At 43.4% G+C, this 21116-nt stretch overlaps 1 protein-coding gene across 2 annotated transcripts in view; it reads right to left on the minus strand.

The window, feature by feature from the left end:
- Positions 1-1709: 1709 nt before the first annotated feature.
- The window catches only part of LOC309663373 (uncharacterized protein), a 31461-nt gene continuing 12054 nt past the window's right edge, over positions 1710-21116 (minus strand). Inside the window, exons 3-4 of one of the 2 annotated variants that reach the window (XM_082467368.1) lie at positions 18873-18912; positions 1710-15972 (exon numbers count right to left, since the gene is read on the minus strand). In XM_082467368.1, the coding sequence (XP_082323494.1) occupies positions 15956-15972; positions 18873-18912 (57 nt within the window). In that variant the 3' untranslated portion in view covers positions 1710-15955. Of the gene's footprint in view, positions 15973-18872; positions 19031-21116 lie in introns of both variants that reach the window. The other variant, XM_082467367.1, reaches the window with a different exon arrangement.

Here is a 21116-nt window from a genome sequence, read left to right on the forward strand (position 1 = left end):
CTGCTCTGAAAATACTAACCTATCTCAAAGGCTTGTGGTAGAGACTGAAAATCTAAAAGTCAAACAATATAAAAATGGGGAAGAGCAAGGTAATAAAAAGTTTGTGTTATCCCCTTCCCAATTTAACACGTAGGGTTATAGTCAGATGTGGATATGGTCTTGGAGCTACTTGCCAAAAGCGAGAAACATACTATCCTAAATGAATTTTTTTTTAAAAGCTGTTGACCCCCTTTCTTTTATTTCCCATCTAATTCCTAGCAAGAGAATAGATGATGAGGAATAATAACCAGTGTCAAGTTGGCAATTTTTGTACTTCTGTACACGACTGGGCATTATCAAGTTTGTGAGATCAGGGGGTCTGCAAATGTGTAATACGAATCTTTCTAGTCCAGTTTTAGCCAGGACCCTGGAGTTCTTTTATAATAGAATCCTAGCATCTTGCAGAAACAGCCTTCAGTGTCAGCTGATCCAACCTCCTCATTTGACAGACAGAGAAATGGAGGCCAGAGAGCCTCCTGGATTCATTTTCCTCATCTGTAAAATGGGGGTGACAGTCCTTACCTCAGAGGGGTTTTCTCTGTTTTGAGGGTATAGAAAGGTACCTGGCATGTAACAAGCCTCATATAGATGTTTGCGAGGCAGCAACGCTTGGTAATGAAGAGAAAATTTGTGTATCAGACTGCTGAGTTCATACTCTGGTCTTTTCCTCCCTATTTTGTGACCTTAGGTGAAGTAACTAAAGTCCCTTTCCTCATAGAGCTGTTGCAAGGATTAAATTAGTTAATATACGTAAAACACTTAGTGCCTGATGCATGATAAGCACCATACAAGAATTAATTTTTATTACTGTTATTTTACAAGAGATTATGTGGTTTATATAAGACTGCCCACTCAGTAGCAGAGCCAGAAAGAGAATAAAAAATGTTGGCTCCTAGCTGTGTGTACTGTCTACCAAACTAATGTTCCTCTCCAAGGAAACTGGTTCCACATAAGCATAGGGTCCATTTATAACCTCTCTGAGGCCATTTCTGACTCCTATGATTATGACAGAGCTGAATTGTTTACTTCATCCCCCAGGATCATAGAGTTTGCAGCACAGCTTAATCGATAAGCTGTAAATAGGTTAATGAATAAACTATGCACATGCCCTGCGACTGAGAAAAATGCTCAGCCACTTGTGTCCATGCGGGGGCGCCAAAGGGAGACAGAAAGGTGGCAGGAAGAGGAAGAACTAGCTGCTTCCTGCTTGCTTCCTGTTCCTGTGGGTGTTGCCCAGCAATGGCGCTTCACCCTAAGCCCTCCCCAGAGGCAGTTGATTCCAGTTTGCAGTGTTCCCAACCTTTGCAGACACCACTTTGTCAGAGGTCTGAATCTGTCCTGGGAGGGCCTGTGGCAGTAGCACCAGCTGAGCTCCAAACTCCTAAAGTGTAACAATCCCAACCTCCTCTCTTTGTTCCCCAGCCCTAGGTGATGGCTGCTTTGTGCAGCTATTACCCCTGTGATATTTCAGGGTCTCCTTTTTGCCTCTTCAATTCTCTAATATCTAGTGTAAAATTCTTTATATTAAATTCTCACTGTTAAAATAATTGGGGTGGTTTATTTCTTCTGACTGAGACTCTGGCTGATACACACGTGAATACGCATTTATAAAAATAAGAATAATCCACAAATAGAGGTAAATCAAAAGTCCTCAATCATCTCCCCTCTCTCTCTCTCTCTCTTCTCGCACCCCGTACTGGATGTGGTCACATAAATTAGCTCTCGTTTGGGTTTACTCAATCACTTAGTTACTTCATTCCCTAGAGGAAATCACAGTTATTAGCAGGTGTCTGTCCCTCTAGAACTTTAAAAAATACATTTACAGGGTTTCCCTGGTGGCGCAGTGGTTAAGAATCCGCCTGCCAATGCAGGGGACACGGGTTCGAGCCCTGGTCTGGGAAGATCCCACGTGCCACGGAGCAACTAGGCCCGTGAGCCACAACTACTGAGCCTGCGCTTCTGGAGCCTGTGCTTCACAACAAGAGAGGCCGCGACAGTGAGAGACACGCGCACCATGATGAAGAGTGGCCACCACTCGCTGCAACTAGAGAAAGCCCTCGCACAGAAACGAAGACCCAACACAGCCAAAATAAAATAAATAAATAAATAATAAAAATTATTTTTTTAAAAAAAACATTCCTTTAAAAAAAAAACCATTTATATATGTATAGGTACACACTCATATATTGTAGAGTATGATCACCAAATGAAAACATAATGAAATAACGTAGTGTAAATATAGCCATACATTAGCATTTAAAAGTCCTTTTTCTCTTTTCTAAGAAAATTGATCTCTTCCATTTTAAAATCTTAATTAGAATTAGATCCCAGTTCTCTCCCAGTTTTAATCTGTTCCTGCTTCTTTTCACCACTCAAAATGACATACTCTCCTTTCGATTCTTTTTTTTTCTTTGCTCTTGTCATAACTTATGCTAAGTATATAGTAATGGGACAATAAACGGTAGCTATTATTACCACAACAGAACCCCACTGCATGGCTCTCCTAAGATAATAAGATTCAATGAGCTCATTATGAGATTCTGTGTGTACTTCATCAACCAAACATAACTCATTTTTAAGTTAACTCTTTTACCAAAGGAGTAACGCCTCTACCAAAATGTGCAATGAAAGGTATTAAGGGAAAACAAAACATATATGATATTGTTCCTGCCTCTAAATTTCTTATAATCGAGTTGGCTTCCTCTTTCTGGCAGTTAAACAGTGTCAAATGAATGTGAAAGGTAGTACATTGTGGAAGAGTTCAGAACAGGAAGAGATCGCTTTCAATGGAGAAGCCAGCAAAGACTTTCCAGAGGAGATGGAATTTGGGCTGAATCTTGGCTAAGCACTTGGCCTTGAAATGACAGAAGAAAGAAGCCAGAGAGGACATTAAGAGCTCTGATCTATGTGACCCAGATTCTCTATCACAGTGAAACAAGTTGCTTTCTACATTGTAGAGCAGGATTATACAAAATCCACTTATGAGGTGGACCCACGAAGGGAAGTATTTATATATAAAACCAAGGGTGGACCCAAGGAGAAAAATGTCTATTTCTCTAGTTTATACTGTCATGTCCAAGATGCTGTAAAATTCATGCTCTTCTTTCTTTCTTTCTTCCCTTTCTTTCTTTATTATTTTTTTGGCCCATCACGTGGCATGCAGGATCTTCTCTGACCAGGGGTCAAACCCATGCCCCCTGCACTGGAAGTGCAGGGTCTTAACCACTGCACCACCAGGGCAGTCCCATGCTCTTCTTCTTTACCCTTTCCACAGCTCTGACAATTCCTCTTTCCCATTCAACACCCCTCAAGACTCCCCTCCCCACCTCAAAAACCCCAAACCCTCCCACAACAAACAAACAGGAAAAATATTTTTAATTTCTTTCTTTTATTCACCTGAATTTGCAGACCCTGGTCTTACATTCAGAGTTAAGCAGCCCTGCTGCATTATCGGTAATCCCTTTAGATTTTTCCCTAACATCTCAATGAAATTCTCTCATAAATCCCCTTCTTTGCTGACCAAGTGCTGTGCAGTTGCTGATTTTGCAAGATACGTACTAATGTAAAGTATGTCACCTTTGAGTCTCTTTATCATTTGGTTGCTCTCTGCTCCACCTTCTCCATATTTATGTCCTTATCACAGCCGCACACGGTATTTCAGATGAGCCTCAGTGTTCTTCCTGCCGTGCCAGAATATTGACTGTAATCCGATAGCCTATCTCAAAATTGGTTTGGGGGCTTCTTTTTCTCCTTGTGGTCAAAATAGCTTGCCTTGTAAGTGCCAGAATATATTTTTGCAGATTAGGGGTTTTTTTTACAAAGAACGGTGTCAAATGCTTTCCGGAAAGATGTTTAAATTATTTGGATAGCCTGCTTCAGCCATTAACATTTTCCTTTGCAGTTTAACCTCACAGATGTGCAGGACGGTTTCCCCACTGAAAATTTCTGCTGATTTCTTTGTAATTAAACATAACTTTCTTAGCGGTTCTTACATTCAAGCTATGGCTTAGAGCTTCAAAACACTTTTCTCTTGCTGCTGAAATCATGAAGTCTGTGGTCTCCCACATCTTTTCTAAAAGCCTCTCTTAACAGAGAAGAAGCCTTCACAGCTTCTGTCCTATTCAGCTGTTGCCACTGATAATTTCAAAGACATATTCACAGACTCGGCTCTGCATCAGGCAGCTGTTATGTGGTTACTGAGTGTTTGTGTGAGAGTTGGTGGCTCCGTATCTCCTTTCAAGTTTCCATTTGCATGTAGAATTGTCTGTTTGAGAAAGCTTTTGTGCTTTCCCCCCAGTGCAGCGTGTTTCCTGTTTTCCTTGGGAGGGCTCTGTACTGTAATCATTTTTCCATTCCAAGTTCCTTCGACGCTGATTTACTTAACTGTTTTGCAGCCTTCTCTGTGTCGAAATTTGCATTTCTGCAGTACAGTTTGGTCGTTTATTTCGAGTGGGTAGAGCTTGTTTCACTTCTGTCTCATTCCTATCATTTCTCTCTACTCCATTTATCTCCGCACATGCCACATCCTTCCAGACCTAAGACCTGCAACCTTAGTTCTGCTTTTCTAAGTGCTTGGACTGATGTCAAGACAATTTATAAACCACTCTCATCCCAGTACAAGGGGCCAATGATACCATCAGTTTGTCAGCTTCTGGACTGCTTACCTGGACTTGCCTGTTGACTAAGGCCACTGCCATGTGCAGCTCATTCCACGTGTGCCATCCAGGAAGCCCTGGTTTATAAGCCAGTCACTTATGATGAGCATTATTTCAGTCATCATTGCATGATGTGCCTTTGGCACATTTTGGATTCACATTCATAGACTGCAGTCACCCGTAATTAAGTCCTCCTCTGTTGCATGAATTATTTTATCTAGTCATATTTAATTCACCTCCTTCTTCTTTTGGAAATCTCTAGTGAGCTTCAAACTTCATCCTCTAGATCTTTTGTCTATGTCTGAAGCTAAAGCTAGATTTATTACACATTTCGGCCTTTGAATACTTTGTGCTAGTCCTCATGCCAGGAATAAAAAGCAAGGTACTACCAATCTAGTTTTCTAGTCTCCTTCTTTTGTGGTACCCAAAGTTTCACTGCAATTCACCTGAAGATGGTTAAGTGTTCCTCTAGACCAGTGGTTCTCCACTGGAATGATTTTGTTCCCCAGGGACGTTTAGCAATTTCTGGAGACATTTTTGGTTGTTTACCACAGATGATGGGGTGACACTGACATCTAGTATGTAGAAGACACAGATGCTACTAAATGTCCAACAGTGCACATGACGGCTCCTCACAACAAAGACTTAGCCCCAAATTTCAATAGTATGGAGGCTGAGAAACCCTGCACTAGACCATATGATTCTAGACGTATTCAATACTTAAAATGTGGTGGTGATATATCTCTAAATGTCCCTTCCCAAATCCCTGATACCTGTTCTCTGGGTTTAGGCACCATCAGTCTGTCCTTTGATAACACATCTATATTTTCAACTCCAGTTTTCAGGATTATGCACCTGAATTTCTGAAGCTCTGTGTGCAGAGCCCAAATTTGCTATTAATCCTTGCTGCTTTCTTAATTTAGCTACACATGATTCTTTTGACCAGAAGAGAAATAATACAGCCAGCCAGTGTAAATTTCATTCATTCATTCATTCACAAATATTTTTTGAGTACCGACGATGACAGGCACTGTGCTAGGAGGTGGGGAATAGCAATGAACAAAATTGATATGCTTTTTGCAATCTTGGAACTTACAGTTCTCGTCAGGAAGACTGACAAATTTGGGAAAAGTATTATGAACAAAACAGTGTGGTGATACAGAATAATGAGAGGGAGGAAGAAGGGAGAACGGGAGCTGGTTCTTAATTGAGACAGGGAGGTCAGAGAAGTCCTCTCTGAAGAGGTGACATGCTGGCCAAGGAGCATCCAGTCCTGCAGTAGCAGAGGTGGAGGGGAGGACCTGTGGGAAGGACAGAACAAGGTCATAGCAAGCTCAGTGTGTGGGAAGGACTGGTAAACAAAGGGAAAATGGGACTACCTGAGGGCAGAAAGAAAGATAAGGGCTCCTCCACGCAGGCAGGCGCTTTAAAGCCATGGAATACAGTGGATTTTATTCAGAGTGGTTTGGGGCCTCGCCGCAGCCCCGTCCCCTCCACACCCACCCTGCCTCATAGTCCCCACCAGTCCTTCCTCCCCTCATTCTTTTAATTGCTGTTCCACAATTTCCATACAACCTGTATAGAAATTCTGAAGCTGCCTTCACATTGGAGACTCTAGAAGGGCAGTGATATCATCTGGTTAGCATTTTAAAAGATCATACCGGCTGGTGTGTGGAAAACGGGAAGAGAAGCAAAAAGGGAAAGGAAGAGGCTGGAACTGGCCGATGCAGAAGTCTAGGTCTGGGTGAGGCTGGTGGCAGTGGGAGTGGAGGGAAGGAGGAGGCTTTGAGAGATCTGTAGACAAGTCTTGCCTGTGGATTGAATTTGGAGGGAGTTGAGGCAAGGGAGGAGCCATAGCAATGCCTGGACTACAAAACTACTCAGTGAAGGGGATACGAGGACTTTGGGTCACCTGTTGGCCGCACACATTAGTCCAGAAGCCCTCCAGTCCTCACTCTGGATCTCCCGAGTGAGTTATGCCTGAAGGCGAGGAGAGGAACAGGAACAGGAGTTCATTAGCTCTGACCAGGTGGCCTCCACTGACCTGGGCTAGGGGCATAGTGCTCGAGAAGGCAAGAGGCAGAGAAGGGGTAGGAGAACAGTGGGCCGTAGGGACCATTCAGAGAGAGAGAGTGCAATTCTTGTCAGAGGTACTGTGGCTCGTCCCAATGCACAGGCCACAGATCCCTTCAAAGGCAAAGAATCCACCTCTGCTTCTCTTGATTTTTCAGACAGTTTACAAAGGGGACACTTTGGGAGAGACAGTGAGCTGGGAGCAAGGACTGGCCCCCTCTGCCCTCAGTGGGGAAGGAGAGAGCACAGAACAGCAATGACCTCTCCTTTTCCCCCTCACCGGGGATGGTGGGACAGTCCCACCTCCATCCTCTCTAGATTACTTGGCATGTATGTCACTCAGTAACCCACACAAAAACTAACGCAGATCATTCTATTTATGGCCCCATTCCTCATAATTTAAGCGAGCCAGCAGTGGGTCAGAACTCTCTCTAAAAGTATAAATTCTTCATATTCAGAGACCAAGTTTTGGGGGCCTGAATGGTCTAGAATATATCAACTTGCACTTAGAACAAAGGGAACCTACTTCAATCACAGACTGAAGTCTGAGAGTATTCTTGGCTCTGGGCTCTGGAGAGTCAGCTAGTATGCTTCTTGGGTAATCTATACATGACCTTCTCAGTTGTTTTCATCTAGAGAAAATGGTTTCAATCTCTTTCACCAGAGGAGCACAGTCCTTTTATTATTTTCTTTACTGTTTCTGAGATGTGTGAGTTTTCCTATGTGCTCAGAGTGTTTCTTTGGAAATCAAGTCAGACCATTCCCTTCGATGTCCCATACTTTACATCCAAATGAGGATTCTTGCTCTTCCTTGGCTCTGATCTTAACTGGAACCTGTGTAAATGTCTTTAAACCCTTTCCCCAGATCACTCTGCCAGCTCGGTTACTTGGCCAACCTGAGCCCAGGCATAACAGGTATCAGCATGAAGGGGTTGGGTGAGGTGACTGCAGACCCAGTCAAGGGGAATCATTGCTTAGACTCCAAAGTCTTGACTCACAGAGAATCAAGTTCACTGAATTCTTGCCTATCTACAGGAGCTCTTTGGAAAACAACAAAAACAATTGCCCCAAATCTCTCTCTTTGTCTCTCTTTCACTCTGTCTCTCTGTCTGTCTCTCCGTCTCTCTTTCTCTCTATATATATATTACTACTTTTTTAAATGAATTTACTTATTTATTTATTTATTTTTGGCTGCGTTGGGTCTTTGTTGCTGCACGTGGGCTTTCTCTAGTTGTGGCGAGCGGGGGCTACTCTTCGTTGCTGTGCGCGGGCTTCTCATCACGGTGGCTTCTCTTCTTGTAGAGCACAGGCTCTAGGCACGCAGGCTTCAGTAGTTGTGGCACGCGGGCTCAGTAGTTGTGGCTCACGGGCTGTACAGCGCAGGCTCAGTAGTTGTGGCTCATGGGCTTAGTTGCTCTGTGGCATGTGGGATCTTCCCGGACTAGGGCTCAAACCTGTGTCCTCTGCATTGGCAGGCGGGTTCTTAACCACTGTGCCACCAGGGAAGCCCTAAAGTGGAGTTTTTAAAAAGTGCTTTTTAAAACCCCAATAACCTGAAGCCACTGTTCCTAAGAGACTGTACTATTTCTCTGGAGTAGATTGCCCTCTGTTTATCTGGAAGACAAGTGTCCCTTTTCTCCTCCCATCCTGCCCCCTCCCACCACTCCTCTGGTTTGAAAGAACAGGAAGAGAGTATTAAGCCACTTTCCAAAAGAAATGAGGTGAAAAGCAAAGGCAAAGGAGAAGAGGGGCTGAGAAATGGCACCAGTGAAAACTCAGCAATGGCAGGGTGGTGGTGCTACTGCTGGGGACTAAAGGACACTTAAGGACAGCAAAGTTTAATATCGAAATGTAAAGCCGTTTGTTTCATAGTGCCGTAGCATGAACACTCTTGCTTCCCTGGCTGCCTCTTCTCCATCCTGACCGGTGCTCCAACACTTCAGCAAAGTCTGCTGTTTCCTCATATGTCTGGTTTGGTGGTGTTTGAGGCCAATGAGAAAGAGAAAGCTGAGTTTCTCATATGGGTCAACTTGGAGCAGAGAGCTAAGAACAGCTGCATGAGAAGAGATGTGAATGAGATTGAGAATTTCCAGGAGCAGAAAATTAAAACCAGAACTGCTCTTAAGAACCTAAGACATCAGGAATATGAAAACGTCTTGACGAGGGCATTGGACTTTTGCAGGAGAGGGAGTTCCTCTCAACTATATGTAAATCTGAAAGAATGGGTACCTCAGCTGGTATCTGAATTACTTAACATTCAAATGAATGTGAAGGTAGGACCAGATATCTCAGGAATGCACATGTAACTTGATAAGTGAAGCACATCTGAGTCATTCATTTATTATTCAGTAAATGTAGAGCAAATGCTACAGATCAGACCCAGTGGCATATGATGGTGAACAGGACAGACAGAGTCTCTAACTTTATGGAGTTTACATTTGTGGGAGGAGTAGGGGAAAAGATGAGGAGAGATGATAAACATTTAAACAAACAAATGGTGAAAATAATGATAGGTTCTCTTTAATGTTAATAATGGGAGAAATGTAATAAGAAAAATACCAAGGCGGGCTATTTTAGGGGGGATGGTCAATGAGGTTTCCTGAGAGAGTGACATTTAAGCTGAAACTTAAAGGCTGAGAAACAGCCCTCCATACTGAAAGCAATGGGAAATACACTCTAGGAAAAGAAGCAGAAAGTGCAAAGGCCCTGAGGTGGAAATTTCCAGGAATTCATGGAAGACCAATGACCAAAACTTAATGAGAAAATATGAAAGGGTTATAAAATGAGATGGAGGAGTTAGACAATGGTCATTCAAAGCTTTGTAGACCAAATAATGGAGTTTCTATTTCCTTTTAAGCCCAATGGGAAGTCTCTGAAAGATTTTAAGCCAAGGACTGATATCATCTGATGCTGTAAACAGAACAGATTGGCAAGGAGAAAAACTGGAAGCAGCAAGACAAAAAGAAAGGCTCTTTCAGACATCTAGGAGAAAGATGAGCGGAATGGTGGGCATGAGATGAAGATGTGTGGGATATGGTTTGGAAGTTTAATTAATCAGACTTGATGCATGGGATGTGAGGCATGAGAAAAATTGAGGGAATCATTCATCCAACAATATATATTGAGTCAGTATGTGTCCATCACTGCTCTAGTTGTTTGGTACCATCAACCATGAAAATAGACAAAGATCCCTTCCCTTGTGGAGCTTACATTTAACAGGGATTACTGGCTTGAGCAACTAACTGGATAGAGTTGTTATGTCTTTTTCTTGGTCGAGGAAGGCTGAGGAAGAAAGAGGAGCTTAAGGGAATCAAAAGTTCCATTTTGACCATTTGAAAATACCTATGAGACATCCAATGGAAAATTCTAGTAGTGAGCTGAGTCTGGATTTCAGAAGAGAAGTCTGAGGAATATTTATGAATTGAGGAATAATCAGCATATAAATGGCATTTAAAGAGATCTAAACCCATGAGAATGGATGAGACATATGTTGCCCTTGAAGATAGGCTATAAAAAAGAAACAAATAAGGCTGTGGGCTGAGCAGTGAGCTACTCCAGTATTTAGTGGTTGGATAGAAGAGGGTATGCCAGCAAAGGAGCCGGAGAGAGGGCAATTAGTGAGCAGGGAGGAAAACCAGGAGACAACTGGGATTACGGATGCCAAGACAGGAAAAGGTTAAAAGAAGGACAGCCGTCCACTTCACTGAAAGCTGATGCTAAGTCAAGGGAGATGAAGACAAAAAGCGTTCCTCTGGGGCTGTCAACACAGAGATTGTTGGAGGTCTTGATAACAACAGTGGCAGCAGAGAGAAGGGAATGGAAACCAGATTGGATTGTGTCGTGGAGGGAACGGACATGAGGAAGGGAGACAGAGAGTGCTGACAATTATTCTAAGAGGGTCTGCGAAATGGGGTAGTGCTTGGTGGGTGATGGAGGGTGAGGACAGGGTCTCTGTTTTGTTTTGTTTGTTTATTAAATGGGAGATGATCAAGTATGTTTGTATGGTGATGGGAGCGATCCAATCCAGAGGGCAGCATTGACCGTGAAGAGGAGAGGATGACTGAGGGAGATGCTGTGAAGGGCTGGGACCTGAGCCCCAGCAGAGGGCTGGCTTCAGGGGCTCCTTGCATTGCGAGGAGGAGGAATAAGGTGAGGCAGATGCAGGTCTCACCGCTTCTGTCTCACTAAGGAAGCAAGTCAGGTTTCCAGTCTGTCCATTTAGACCTGCATCCTGCTCTGATCCAAGAGAAGATTTCAGCCACTGTGGGGTGTTCCAGAGGGCCCTCGGCATCGAGGGACTTTCAGCCACCGGGACGGCATGTTTTCACAGCTGCGAATTTACTAACACCCTGGACTGGCCAGGCCCTGTTCATCTGGGCTGACGTATTGCTTAACTAACAAGCAGTTTTTGTGGTCGGAGAAATTAAAGACTTCCTCCATAAGCCTCTCTGGGGCAAGGAGAACTTGATGGGGGCCAGGCAGCTGTGGAGAAAGGACAGTCTGTGACTGGTGAGCAAAGAGCTGCAGGAGAGGAGTGCCCAACCAGACAGACAGTCAGGAACAGCAAGACAGGAGATTTGTTGCTGGGGGCAGTGGGGGTGGGCAAGGACTATTAGACACAGCAGGTTTTCCGGCGCAGTCCTCACATATGCCGCAGTGTTTCCAGCCGGGGAGGAGGAAAGGGGGAAGGAAATTATAGCTTGTGGACCTGAATGGGCCAGAACTGGTCTAGGATTTTATGCAAATTACCTCACTTAAGCTTAACAGCAATCCTGTGAGCTACGTCCCCCTCCCCGTCATTTTACAGGTAGGCAAATCGAGGCTCAGAAGTTACAACGCTTAAGACTATGTAATTAGTAAATAGCAGATCTGGCATTGTAACCTGTGGCTCCAAATCCCATGCATGTGCCAGAATGGTGCTCCACCATCCTGGCCCTTCAGTGAGTGGCTAGTGGTGGAAAAAACAGACCAAGAAGAGTTGTTCTGGGAAAAGAGTTACTAGGTGAGGCAAGTTAACGCTAGGATTCGGCCTGAGTGGCAGCTTTGCTGTCCTTCCAAGGGATCTGTCATGCCATCGTTCCTCGCCTAGACTGCTGTGTGACAAAGTCTTTCCTCAATGGGCACCCAGGAAGTCCTTGGCTTTGAGGGGCTCATCAGGAAGGAAGCCAGCAGACTCTCATAGGAAAGACTCATCTATGGAAGATAACTCCCGTGCTCCTTAATTTGCCCCCTTAGCCCCCTTTCAACACCCTCTCCAACTTTGCTGATAGGATGTAGAGCTGCCCCTCCCTCCTTTAATCCATGGACTGGGTTAAAACCCTCCCAGGACGCATTTAGCCAAACCAAGCTTCCTTGGAGTTACCCATGCAGAGCACAGCCTCAGTGTTTACATGTTGAATAGTTTATGATTTGTTCTACATCTGATCAGGCAGAGTCAACTACCAAAACTGCTGATCCGTGGAAACTTCACAGCCTTTCTGGGCATAATAACGGCTACAGCTACAGCTCATTCAGAGAGAAATAGCCTTTGATGAGCAGTGCAAGGACAAATTAAGACGTGACTCCCGCTCAGTGTCTAGATGGTAGCCTGCTGCTGCAGGCTTATTTGAGACGAAATGGGACGGGGGAGCTGGGAAGGCTTCTGCCACACCCTCCTAAACAGCAGCAGAGGGACCAGAACATAAAGGTGGGCATATTGCCCAGGACTTTTCAGTGAATCAGTAGCAAAGTGAGGCTGTTGCTAAGGCAACTCTTTCTGTCATCTCTTCTCTTCCAACCTGTGGCAGAGTCGGCTAATTGTCCCTAAGTTTCCATTAGCTACTTCTTCTTTAATAATGCAAGCCCTAATTTTTAGGAGGGAGGGACCCTGGTTGACTGAAATCAATTATGTATTTCCAAGTCCTTGCAGTTGGATGTGATCATGTGTCTAAGTTCTGGTAAAGGGAGAAGGAGAGGTATATCTTCTACTCTTCTTTCCTGCTGACTGGAATGTAGACATGATGACTGAAGCTTGAGCAGCTATCTTAAACCATGAGGTGGAAACTATTTTTCAGAATGACAGACAGAAGGAGCCTGGGCCTGTAAAAATTGTGGCACCAAGATTGCAGCCTGAACAGCTACTATATAGGTAATTGATATTTTTTGGCACTTGTAGTCAAACCTAATTTATCTTAGGATACCTTCAAATGCCGCTAATGGTCACTGGAAAGTCACATATCTCACTAAAACAGCCTTTCCAAGAGAGGGAAAGACAACCACCTCTGTGCTATTGATTAGGAGCAGTGATTTCAGGGGCACTGCAAGCCTCTGCTGTCTCTGACAACTTTCTACCATCTGTCAGCTTGTGTGGGAAATCCCACTTCACTTCATTTCTTTAGCTTAGTGATGTTCAAGTTTCTTTGGCTTGTGGTTCTTTGATCAAACTTTACATCCACATTTCCAAAGGTCTACAGGATATCTCCATGCGGATTTCTCACCAGCTCCCCAAACTTGACTCATCTAAAAGCAAACCTCTTCATTCTCTCTCTCTGAATAGCCCTTAGACCTGGGAAGGAGGAGCTCCTGCCCTGGACCTCAGGCTTTAGGGGGCCTCATTCCTACCCTTCCCCAGCCATGCCAATCCCTAGGTTAGAAGGATGTCCCCACCTAAAGCCCCAATCACCCCTTTTAAAAAATTTTTTAATTTTTTAATTAATTTATTTTATTTTATTTATTTTTGGCTGTGTTGGGTCTTCGTTGCTGTGCGTGGGCTTTCTCTAGTTGCAGCGAGCAGGGCCACTCTTCGTTGCGGTGCGCAGGCCTCTCACTTCAGTGGCTTCTCTTGTTGTGGAGCACGGGCTCTAGGCGCCTGGGCTTCAGTAGTTGTGGCACACGGGCTCAGTAGTTGTGGCTTGTGGGCTCAGTAGTTGTGGCTCGTGGGCTCTAGAGCGCAGGCTCAGCAGTTGTGGTGCACGGGCTTAGTTGCTCCAGTGCATGTGGGATCTTCCTGGACCAGGGCTCAAACCTGTATCCCCTGCATTGGCAGGTGGATTCTTAACCACTGCACCACCAGGGAAGCCCCCAATCCCCCTTTTTTGACCACATCCACTTGGGTATCCAGGACCTCAGAATTCCACTGTCCAGAGAGCCCAGGCCTGCTTCCTGTTTCCAGGGCCCGTGCAGGCATCTTCCCTGGGTGGACATCTGGAGAACGAGGTGGGTAAAGGGAAGATGTTCTCAGGGAGTGTGGATGGAATTTGGGCATGAGGGCTGGGATGTCCAACATGTCCTTGCAAGACCCCTCATCATGTGGAGACCTTCTGCAGTGTGGGGGGAAGGGCAGTTCTGAACTGAAGGTGGAGACAGCCCCCGGGGAGGGGGCCAAGCCCCGCCTTCCCAACAGTCAGTGCGGCAAGGCTTGGGGGAGCTTTGCAGAGGTGGTGCTTCAGACTGCTTGCTCTTCTGTCTGGTGAGCACTGCAGTTACTGCTTCACTAACATGTTACTGTTATGGGCAAAATGTTATCATTAGAGGAAACATTGCAAAGCAAGAGCTCTGTGGGCCAGACAACACCTGATACTGCTGATCTGTGTAGACCATCTCGCGGTCTTCAAAACCCCTTCCAAAGCATCCCCTTGTTTATTCTTCACACCTAGGAAGGCAGGGCAGGTTTTATTGTTCCCAGCAGCAGATGGGAAAACCAAGGCTTAGTGAGGTTAAATAACTCTGAGAGCTCACGGCAAACAGATGGAAGGGTCTAGACAGGAAACCAGACTTTTTAACTCCTAGTTTAGTACCCTTTTCATCTCACACAATCCTGATTGAATTCAGAAACAGAAATGCCAAAAGAAAACTCCAGCATTTCTTTTCTGAAAGAGCCTGTGAACTGTATTTTGTGAAGGGTTGGCGTGTCTATTTATGAGACTTCTTTAGTTCTCTTTGGTTAATGATATTTAATCACATGTACCTTGCAGTAAGCCAGGATAATGGGGAGAGATGCATGGGGTCAACTAACAACTTGTAATTTGATAAAATTCCAAAGCTTTTAGGGAGCACAACTAATCCATTATATAAGATTTCATAAGCCAAAGGTAAAATTAAAGTTAGAGAAACTGCCTAAAAATGTCAGGTATGTGTACTGGACCATGAAGTTTCTTTTTCTCAGGCGGTTTCAGGATCTGATAACTTAGCAAGATTGAAAACCTTATGTGTGAAAGTTGGATATATAAAACAAGTCAGTAATCAGAGAGGTCAGTGTTCCTTTTGATAAGCTGGTATCTTGGATGTCTCCAGTGAACCAGATAATGAAATATTCTACAATACTAGCCAGGGAACACAAGCTGTTCATGGTGCTGAGGTTCTCATCACTGGGTGCTGTAGAGTTACTGTATCAGTTAATCTGTGCTGCATAACAAACCATCCCCACAAAGTAGTGGATTGAAACAACAATCGTTGATTAGCTCATGATTCTATAAGTTGGCCATTTGGGCTGGACTCACGCGGGCAGTCCTGCTGGTCTAACTCAGGCTTACTCATGTGGTTGCAGTCAGGTCATGGATGGGCTGGAGGGCTGGGGCCTATTTCCACATGCTCCATCTTTTAGGAGGCTAGCTCAAGTTCGCTTACATAGTTTCCAAGCAAATATTTCAAATCCAACATGCAAACACGTTTCAAGCTTCTCTTTGCTTCCCATTTGCTAATGTCCCATTGGCAAAAGCAGGTTACAGGACCAAGTGTTAATGGGAGGAAATTCAAAGAAATTGTGACCCCTTTTTTTCAAATCTACTACAGTCTTTACATGCCCCTCAAAAGTCTCATGTCATTATGGCATTAGACTTGAAGTCTAGGATTTCATTATTGAAATCAGGTCCAACTGCTGACGAGGTGCTTCAGGTGTACTCTTCCAGGAGAGCAATTCTTGATCTGAAGACTTATGAACTAAAAACACAAGTTATCTCCATCCCCTCCCCCACTCACACACACCCTGCATCAATGGTGGACCGGGAAAGGATACACCAAACACTCTCGTTTATAAAGGGGGAGAATGGAAGTTACAGTCACTGGTCATAGCAGTTCTGAAATTGCTATGAAATCCACTTGGGCACATCCTGCCAGATCCCCTTTCTCTGCAGACAGTGAATGTTCTTTATTAGGGCATCTCTGGGAGTAGTTCTTCCCATCCATTTCTCCCTGGAAGTGTCACCAATCTGTCATCTTGTACCAGTTCCTGTGAGGAAACACAAGAAACAGAGAAGAAAATATCCCTGCCCTCAAAGGGCTTAACACTTCAATTATACAAAAGTCACAGATAGGTAACATCAAATGTTTTACCCGCAGACACAAAGTCTTCTAGAAGGTCAGAAACACAGGGCAGATTAGGATCTGATGCCATGTTAGTGATCTCGCAGGTAGATGAGGATCCAAAAATGGGTGAAAGACTTTCCATTCTGGCCTTTTGATTAAAACCTGGCAGGTTTGGCCTGTATAGGTTGGTACATGATTTTGGTTTTCAACAATAATGTTATTAGTTTTTTGGATCAAATGTCTAATTTTTAGAATATTCTTATTTGCTCTCTAGTTAAATGATATGAGGGATCTTCAAGTTGTCCTCTCTCTCCCTGCTCCCAGATTCCAGTCTTGTTGCTTGAAATTTTTACTCATTAAAAGTATGATGATAACACAAAAGGGCCAATTAATTGATCCTTGTATTTTAAGTGGTATTTCATACTGAGATGCCCTAATGCAGTGGCTTTCAGGGATATCTTCCCCTAAGGACCATTTGGAAACATGGAGGAGAATTTTCTAACTATCGCAAAGAATGGCACAGTTGCCAGACACTGGGTAAGCTTCAGGGATTCTGTGCATTCTGCAATATACAGGACAGTCTTGCGTAGTGAATAAGGGATGCATGAGCTGCACGACTTATAAATGTCCCAGAAGACATCAATGTAGGGGAAAAATCTGTTTATAATGATCGAAGCCTAAAGCCCTACTCTATTTTTATATAAACACAGACTATTTTGGATACAGTTTAAATATATACTGAATTTTTCCATGAGTGCAACTACCATTCAAATGGGGGGAAGAGTACACTTTGCTTTGTTGGGAACTAAACAAGAGTTGTTAGCCACTTCAAAAAACTGGGGCACTTGAGTTGCCAGCATGGCACCTATATCAGTTGGCACTTGGCATTTTTAGCTGTTGAAATCATGGTAATTCTACATATAGGTGCAAACATCTGACTTTTTCATGCCGTCTTCTCATGCAGTCATTTCTGAACTTTTTACATTTCAAAATATGTGTTATTCTATGATTAATTACTTTCCTTTTATTTCTCCTTAAAATTACAGCTATGGCATTATATAGATTTTTTAAAAATTATGTGTGAAGGTAAGATATTATCTGTGATTATCATCTCAAGATAGGAAAGAAGATGTTATAAAATATTTGCTCTAAAAGGAGACATTGGGTCTGATATGGTTTAGAAGCACTACGCTAATAAAAACTTATCAGGATAGAATATCTCTCAGAGGCCTAGATGGCACAATTTAAATATGAGAGAGGCTATCCATTCTATAAATTCTTACCCAGGGTCATGGGTAAACAGAAAGATAAATTTCACACTGAAATGCTTAGAAACTAGGTGAGACTGACAGGTTTTTCTAACACACCAGTAAAGAATGTGATTTTCTCTTTTATAGGTTTAGAAAGATATTTTCTTATTTTTATTTCAGTATGTTCTAGAATTTAGCCATGTCTTTATGACCTCCTTAGATTCTTCCAGTCAATGGTCTTGGTTCCACATGTATGGAAGCAACTGTCCTGCACTCAGTTCCTTGTCCCCTCCTCCAGATTCAGGCTTGGTTGTGAGGGTTGGTGCAGCTCTTGCCCCAGGCCAGGAGTGGCTTCGGTTCCCAGCCAGGCACTTGCCTCTCCCAGTGTTCAGAGAGAGGATGAGCCAATCTGATGCTTGGACAAGGCAACTCTAGCTCTGAAACTGGCTTGCCTCCTGTGCTGGCCGACATCTTGTTTCCTGGGTTTGACCCATATTCTGGCCCTATCAGCTCTACTGATGCTAACCTTCACCAAGTTACAGCTTCTTTCTGGGCCTTTTGGTATCTCCTACGCCAAAAAGGGGGACTTGAATAAATCCTCAGAGGAGACTGATGGTCTGTGATATCCCTCATTTTGATAAGAATTGGAAATTTGGTTATTTTTTTTTAGTCCCAGAATCCTTTGTTTGTCTCAATTTGTGAAAATAAACCTTATCCATCTGGATTCCCAAACACCTCCTTAGACTGACCAGATGTGATCATGATGGATGGTGATTTTTTTCCCCACAGTGGAAAGAAGTTGGTCAATCTGCTTAGTCAACCCCTTTTCATCAGTGTGGACCCCACAGGAACATTTCACTCTGCCCTACTTCTACACTTGCCGATGCCTGGCAAAGCTGTTAATCTTTTGTAGATAGTAAATCAGCTATTTTACTTGTTTTCATACCTTCCTTTTCCATCTCTGCAGCACTGATCAAGACCATAAACTAACTGGCTGGCATTTTAAAAGAGCCCTTCTTTCTTCTATCCTATTGTTTGGGAGGTGGATGTATCTTACTTGGCTATAGAAGTTTTCTTTTTTAAAATTTAGTCTGTCACACTCGGTAGGTATATTATAATCCGCTGCTAGTTTGGCCCTCTCTATACCATGCCAGAGGGTTCCCGGGCTTCTATCACCTTTCAGATCACGGCCATTTTCCCTTACCTGAATGGAAACTGTTCTGGATAGACAAGTTACATGAAGTAGCCTTCCCCTCTGGCTAGAGCTGATTGATACAGCATTGGACAATCAACCAAACCTAAGCAAATCAGATTCTCTCTGGAATCTCTGGTTTTGAATGGAGACATACAGAGATGGGATCACTTGAAGCTGACTCACGTTAATGGCAGTGCTCTAGAGCAGTGGTCCCCAACCTTTTTGGCACCAGAGACTGGCTTTGTGGAAGACACTTTTTCCATGGACTGGGGGGTGGGGGGATGGTTTCAGGATGATTCAAGCTCATTACATTTATTGTGTGCTTTATTTCTTTTATTATTACATTGTAACATATAATGAAATAATTATACAACTCACCATAATGCTGACAGGTGGTAATGCGAGCAATGGGGAGCGGCTGTAAATACAGATGAAGCTTCGCTCACTTGACTGCCTCTCACCTCCTGCTGTGCGGCCCAGTTCCTAACAGGCCACGGACCAGTACCACTCCATGGCCTGGGGGTTGGGGACCCCTGCTGTAGAGGAAGGGTCCACAGATTTCTGGTGCTGAGGTTTCCAACAGCCTTGGCTGTTTTCTTCATCCTCGGATTTGGAGAGCTGCCTCAGCATTTTTTCAATAAATTACCTTTTTTTTTTTTTCCACATCTTTATTGGAGTATAAATGCTTTACAATGTTGTGTTAGTTTCTGCTGTACAACAAAGTGAATCAGCTGTATTTATACATATGTCCCCATATCCCATCACTTTTGAGCCTCCCTCCCACCCTCCCTATCCCATCCCTTTAGGTCACAAAGCACCGAGCCGATCTCCTTGTAAAATGGATGGCTAGTGGGAAATTACCTTTTTCACTTAACTCAGCCAGAGACTGTTTCTCTCACTGGCAACCAAAAGAATGTTAACTAACATACAGATTATGGCAGAGAATACCAATGTAGCAAAATGTCTGCCCCCCTTAATGACAGAGGAATGAAGACAGGCAGCCTGCACAAAATGAGGCAGTGTTTTCATCCTGGGCATACTGGTGACCTTGGTTTCCAAATTAAGAAGTAGGAAACATGATCTGACTGGTATGAGTATGCTTGTGGGAAAAGAACATAATCTATTTGAAAGCTGAATTATCTAGAAATACATAAGGTGTTTGGTGGCTTGATGTCTAAGTGTACATACAAGACAAAGAAAAACATAATGGGCCATAGAGAGGAGGAGAATAATACAGTATTTGATAAGCCACTCTAAAATTTAAAAAAAAAACCAAAAAACCCTCTTTGCTTCACCCTGGGATGGCTCTGCTTTCTCCTGGTAACCCCAAATTCAACTTTCTCTCAGGAGGAAAGCAGCAACAGCATATTAATGAGAGTTCAACTTTACATTCTTATAATCAGTGAGAACAGCCTAATAGTCTCTTGATCACCTTGGGTCACCTTCCTGTGCTGTTTGTTTGTTTTAAATGCAGCAGAAAAGCTGATTTGTCTACAGCTTTGGAGGTCACCGGCTCCAGCAGAGAAAGGACAGGGAGTCTGAAGGAGACTCTTTGTCATGTATTGCTTGGAAGGGTGCCTTTTCAGATGTGAAGCGCAGCTTGGTTTCCTAAACCTGATTATTTGGAGTTGTCTCTAGGAGGGCCCAGCTGCCCTACTCCTGGTCCCCTGAAAGGGTTAACATTTCTCCCAAGTCCTGACTCAAGACAACAAAGTTACGATATGCAGATGCCATGGCAATATTTATGATTTGCCAGTGGCTCCATTTGGCTTTGTAAGTTTAATGTTTTCAGTCTGATAGGTGATAGCTCTGATTAGATTTATGTATCCAATAATCAACTGGGAAATATTTCTGATTCAATAAGATACATTATATGGCTGTATCCATTTCAGTAAGTAATGTCTCTGGATTCCTGTACCTGCTAGGGAATTCATCAAATTTTTGTCAAGAGGGCTATATCAGATTTTTAGGACAGTATATTTATCTCAGAACAAAGACAAACTATTGCTGGTAGTATAGCTGGCTAAGTTAATCTAGTTTGTAGTAAAGTAGTCATTTTGAGATCAAATTCATGGATACCGTTGGTAAAATCTGAAATGAAATGAAGATGTTCGTAGCTTTTGATCAAATGAAGGACGAACCAATAAGAGGAAATGCACTATTCACCATTCCACTAGTGGGACTTCCCTGGTGGTCCAGTGGTTAAGACTTCGCATTACAGTGCAAGAGGTGCAGGTTCGATCCCTGGTTGGGGAGCAAAGATCCCACATACCTCAAGGCCAAAAAACCAAAACATAAAACAGAAGCAATATTGTAACAAATTCAATAAAGACTTTAAAAATAGTCCACATCAAAAAAATCTTAAAAAAAAAATTCCACTAGTATTCTGACTAGTTACAGTTTATCTAATTTGGAGAAAACAAGCAGACATAGAAACAGCCTCAGTTAGTGGAATGTTGACTTTACAATCATTGGTGTGGGAAAAAATGCTTTTAACCCCAAAGCTCCTTTATAAACCAACTGACTTTGGTAGACAACACGGTGAAACCTTGACTAGAATTCACAGTCTCTCTGTTCCCTGCAAACAGCTGTATCAAGTTCAGAAGTGCCTCTTCTCTGAAT

This window comes from Balaenoptera physalus (assembly GCF_965194825.1).
Source record: "Balaenoptera physalus genome assembly, chromosome: 6".
NCBI lineage: Eukaryota > Metazoa > Chordata > Mammalia > Artiodactyla > Balaenopteridae > Balaenoptera > Balaenoptera physalus.